The sequence below is a fragment of the Neophocaena asiaeorientalis genome, unplaced genomic scaffold (assembly GCF_003031525.2).
Source record: "Neophocaena asiaeorientalis asiaeorientalis breed wild unplaced genomic scaffold, Neophocaena_asiaeorientalis_V1.1 scaffold690, whole genome shotgun sequence".
Lineage (NCBI taxonomy): Eukaryota > Metazoa > Chordata > Mammalia > Artiodactyla > Phocoenidae > Neophocaena > Neophocaena asiaeorientalis.
The window spans coordinates 32,216-37,174 of NW_020172148.1; the positions used below are offsets into that span (position 1 = coordinate 32,216).

Consider the following 4,959-nt stretch of genomic DNA (forward strand, 5'->3'; position numbering starts at 1 on the left):
CTTCTGAGAACCATCTAGCATCACTGATAAAATGCCAGAGCACTTGCTTTAGCAGGTTGTAATAAAATTAAGAAGGCTTACAGAGAAATTAGAATTACCTACCCAATTAACTATATCTGGTTTTATTAAACCAGATATTCAAAAGTGCAAAGACCTTAAACCAGCTTTATGACTAGCCTAATACTTTTTAACTAGAACATTCTGTTTTTGTGTCTGATCCTTCATAAAATGCCCTACCAAGAAGAAATCACTAAATTCGCTTTCTTAGAAGCCTTTTCCTTTACTGGCAACTTTGAGATAAAACACTAATATGCTTGAACAAATTCAAAATAAATTGCAAGTAAAAGCAAACAAAACAAAGAAAAAGAAAAAAAACAGGCGAAAAACCAAATAAACAAACCCACACAAAAACTCAGGCGAAAAACCAAACAAAAAAACCCACACAAAAACTCAGAAATTACCAAAGTCTGTAATAATTGCCACGAGAGGACAGTAGAAACACAACAAGAGAACAAATCTAGTATTTGGAAAATGGCTAACAAAGTTGAAAATCATTTAATTTTATAAATAAAGTAGTACAAATGTGTTGCAGTTATCTAGTGTTGCATAACTAACCATTTTATTTTTGTGCATGGATTCTGTGGGTGAGGGATTTAGACAGAGCACAATAGGGATAACTTGTATCTGCTTCCAGATTCTGGGGCTGCAGACAGGAGGACTTGGGCCGCAGTGACCGCTGCCGTCATCTGTTGGGCGCCTTATGTGCACCTCCAGGGCCTGGACCACGATGAGGCAAAGGCTGAGCTCCTCTGGGACTTCCCATTGGCACCTGCAAGGCAGACTCAGGATTGTCAGCATCCTCATCAGGCAGCTTAGAGCTCCAAGAGGGGGTGTTCTTGCAAATGAGGCAGGGGGAGCACTGAATCCCCTTCCGCTCAGAAATCTGGATACAGCCCCTCCTCTGCAGTTACAAGCAGGTCACTAAAACACCCAGACTCAAGGGGAAGAGAATTAGACCCTATGCTTCTCTCTCTAAAAGCATTGTCAAAGATTTTGCAGCCATCTTTAGAACAGCCACAGAACATGGAATTTTAAATATTCCCTTTCTATATGGAGTAAATCTCATTTGAATTTTGATTGTAATATTTCGAGGTGGAGAGTACAGCTCAAGATAAAATGATAGGCCTTCCTCAGTAGTAGAAAAGATACATATCATTATAATTCTGGTTTATAAAATGTGAAATGTCTAGAAATTTCTCTGTCTTCTTTTTTTAATAGCTTAATACATTTTTAAAAATCCTACAGTATGATGTGAGAAATTTTGATTCTGTGATTCCCTCATTCCACTCCTCGTGGGAAGCAAGTGTTGTCCCAATAACAAGTGACGAGTGACAATGGAGGGAAAATGACAGCACTAGTAACATTAAAAATGTATAATCCTTGGTTTATGGCTGAGACATTAGGTCCTTGAAAGTTTTCAAATAACAGGTCTTAACTACAAAAATTATAAAATAAATCTATAAATTGGTCTAGTTGTAAATAAAGTTAGCCTAGATGAAATTAACAATTCAAAATAATATATAACTTTGATTCACAATACATAAAACATCACCACATCAGGCTCTGTCATTCCAGGGTGGACAAAGAATGTCACCTGCCATATCAGTAAACAAAGGATGTGCGTCCATCAAGCCATCAGCCACTGCAGCCGCCCCCGACTGTGCATCCTGAGGGGACTCAGGATGGAAAAAACAGAATATTGGCCCTAGATAGTTAAGGTGCATGTCAAAGGAATAATTTCATTGAGCCCAGACTCTTGTATCTTTCCATACATAGGCGACTGATAAATTCATTAACTTAAGAGGTCTGGTTTTACTTTAGTTAACAGTAATCTTTTGATGTTCCAACTACCTGGTTTTTGTTGCAAAAACCCTCATATAGCCTGGCTCCTCCCTTACCTCTTCAGAATGGTCCCTCAGAGATGTTTGAAAGGCTGACTCCCGGGCTTAAGTCCTCAGTTTGTCCACTGAATAAAACATAATTCTCAACTTTGGGGTTGTGCAATCATTTTTCAGTCAATACTAGCTTACGAAGAATTGAACCTGGACAGATCTATGGCGTTTTTTTTCATTCCAAGGTCAAAGCACAGTACAGTGAATGACAGACTATTTATATATAAGAGAGTTGAAGATGTTAATATGAAAATATTATTTCTCACTAACATCATGATACAGTTCACTCTTCAACTCAAATCTAACTATTTTAATTGTTTGGTCACTTGGAATCCAAAATAGGTTGAAATAACCTTGTATTGGTTACCACTGAAACACAAGTTTCATTGCGTCTCACAAAATAGGTATTTGTAATGAAATGTTCTTTCTCACATATGTTACTGTGCAGGGGAGGCTTTTAGTCTGGTTCTCCAACTTCTCAGAATTCAGATCAGAGAAACAGAAGAATGCAGAGAATAAATAAAAAATAAAATTGCACCTATCTATAACTTATGATACGTTCCTTGTCCTTCACACACTCAAGTGATATTTAAGCAAAGTATGCATATTCCTCCATCTCTGTTCAGAAGCCAAGATGGGCTAGGCATTCTTTTCTGCAGAAAGGAGGCTGAGAAAGAAATGTTGTTGATTTACTGTTCAGTTTATTAGGGGCAGAGCTAAAATTAAAATCAGAGTGTCCAGACTCTTGATTTTGTGGGATTACAAACTGCTTTGTTGTTGGGGATATTACCAAGTTGAAAGAGGAGTTTACAGTCCCAGCCTGGCTGACAAACAGTGAGCATGGTGTCACCCCTGTACTGTAGGATTTGAGGTTTGATGTGAGGCTCAGCCCAGAAGCCAAACAAGGGAAGGACACTGGGCCCAGTGTTCGCACCCACATTGCCCACCAGGCAAGCAGTACTACTTTGAAGGTTTTAGTTGATTTTATTGTTGATGAAAATCAATCTTGCCGTGAAATCCAAAAGGATTTACTAAAGTAGCCATCACCAAATACAGAAGATAGAGTATAAAATAGAAACTGCTCATGGTATTAGCACATCAAAGAGAGAAAGGCTTGCCTTCAGAATGATCACACATTTTCAAATAAAACTCTACCAAACAGCACTTCACTTTAAAAATATGTTTTAAGACCACATGTTTTAAGACCACACCCGGTAATTTCAAAAAAGCTTATTAATAAAAATGCCAAAATATCTTTCATTACAATGAAATTTATTGGCAACCTGGTCATTTGTGATTTCCAATTAAGGACACTGAATACCTATGCAAGAAATTTGCTTTCCTCCTGTTACCTCACTTACCTGCATGTGTTCAGGCTTTGATTTTCCCTAACCTCTCCTAACCGTTTTTCTTGGTGATAACATGTTTGTTTCTCACTCTTTTCAAAGATAAGCGTTTAGAACCACTGCCTCCTCTGTTCTCCCTCATCAATTTCTGCCATCAGTATCACTAAAAATAGCAGCACTCTATCCAAAGCGCCACGGTTCCCCTCAAGATTTCACAGAAGTAACTGCTGGTGAGGCCGGCAGCTCCGTGGTTACTGAGAACAGGCCATATGCTGCTTGGAGGACTCAGACTTCAAAGAAATTTCTGAACTGCCAGTTAACTTCCTGAGGTATTTTGAAATATTGCAAACACACTGTATATTTTTACTTTCTAGATTACTCTGAGAATATCTTTTATCATCACTATTGAAAAGTTAGCTTCTATTCAAGAATTCCTGGATTTTTTTTTTTAATTTATAATGTGAGTTGACATATTCTGGGATCTGACCAGTATGGGAATGAAATATAAGGTAGGGTTTTGCTACTGGATATTACTGCATTTTGTTTTGTTTTGGTTTTTGTTTCCTTCCTCTGCTTATAGGGTTATTGGCTAGGTGAACTAAACTAAAATGAGTGTTTCTCTGCCAGAGTCAAAAACAAAATAACACACAAAAAAACCATTAAACTTGTTAGAACATTCTTACTACACTAGACCACAAGAACTGTTTTCCATATCATTCTTTCCACCTACTAATTCAAAAATTTATACTTTCTTAAGGTTTTTTATTTTTTATTTTTTTAAGGAAGTGTTAGATCAGGATGTTTAATTTAATTAAAATTTCTGTTAGGGCTTGAGTCATGTCTAATATTATCTTCTATGAAGCCTGATATTTCACATGTAATTGAGCATGCAACAGAGATGGAAGAAATATTCTTGCATAGTTATTTTGTCCTGACTTAGATAACTATTCAAATATCTCCTTGTATCATAAAGAAAAACTCAAGCTTAAGACATACATTGTGTAGCACCTTAACAGCATAACCAATACAGAAAAACAATCTGCATTATTTCCTAGAAAATTGAGGCAAGCTAGTCACTGCAAACAAGGCTATTAAACAAACACATTTGTCTACAAAGGCAGGTGCCTGACGCTGGGCCTCAGGAGCAGGCTGTGGGCTCAGGCTTTGCTGGTGGGCACAGAAGGGGCACCTAGTGATGCTTCAGGCATTTATTTATTTTTTCATTCAATAGAATGTGAAAAACAGGCTTGCAGTTTTGTGTTGATTTCCTTAATGCCTGCTGATATAAACTTTAAATAAACACAACTAAACTTTGTAGGCTTGAGCTACCAAGTATCACTCAATTGAATATGTGCTGTTTTTCATTTCCTATTTCTATGAGATTTGCTTTTGAACAAACACAAGACAAAAAGAGAAGGTATCCTTAAATCTTGAGACTCCATGGCTCATAGCGTATACACTGGGGCCCTAAAAGTCAGCAAAGGTATCTCTCTTATTCTTTCAATCTCTCTCTCTCTCTTTCTCTGTATATGTGTTTATATTGTACTTCATATATAGGTAAGTATATAAATGCCAAACATGTAGGTAAATAAATAATACATACATATTTCATTCATATATATATATATATATATATATATATATATATATATATACACCTC

At 36.7% G+C, this 4,959-nt stretch overlaps 1 protein-coding gene across 1 annotated transcript in view; it reads right to left on the bottom strand.

The window, feature by feature from the left end:
* Window positions 1-449: 449 nt before the first annotated feature.
* Window positions 450-4,959, bottom strand: part of LOC112406138 (KH domain-containing, RNA-binding, signal transduction-associated protein 2-like) — a 214,549-nt gene continuing 210,039 nt past the window's right edge. The window contains exon 4 of the mRNA XM_024754841.1: window positions 450-829. Within this exon, the coding sequence (XP_024610609.1) occupies window positions 743-829 (87 nt within the window). The 3' untranslated portion in view covers window positions 450-742. The remainder of the gene's footprint in view (window positions 830-4,959) is intronic.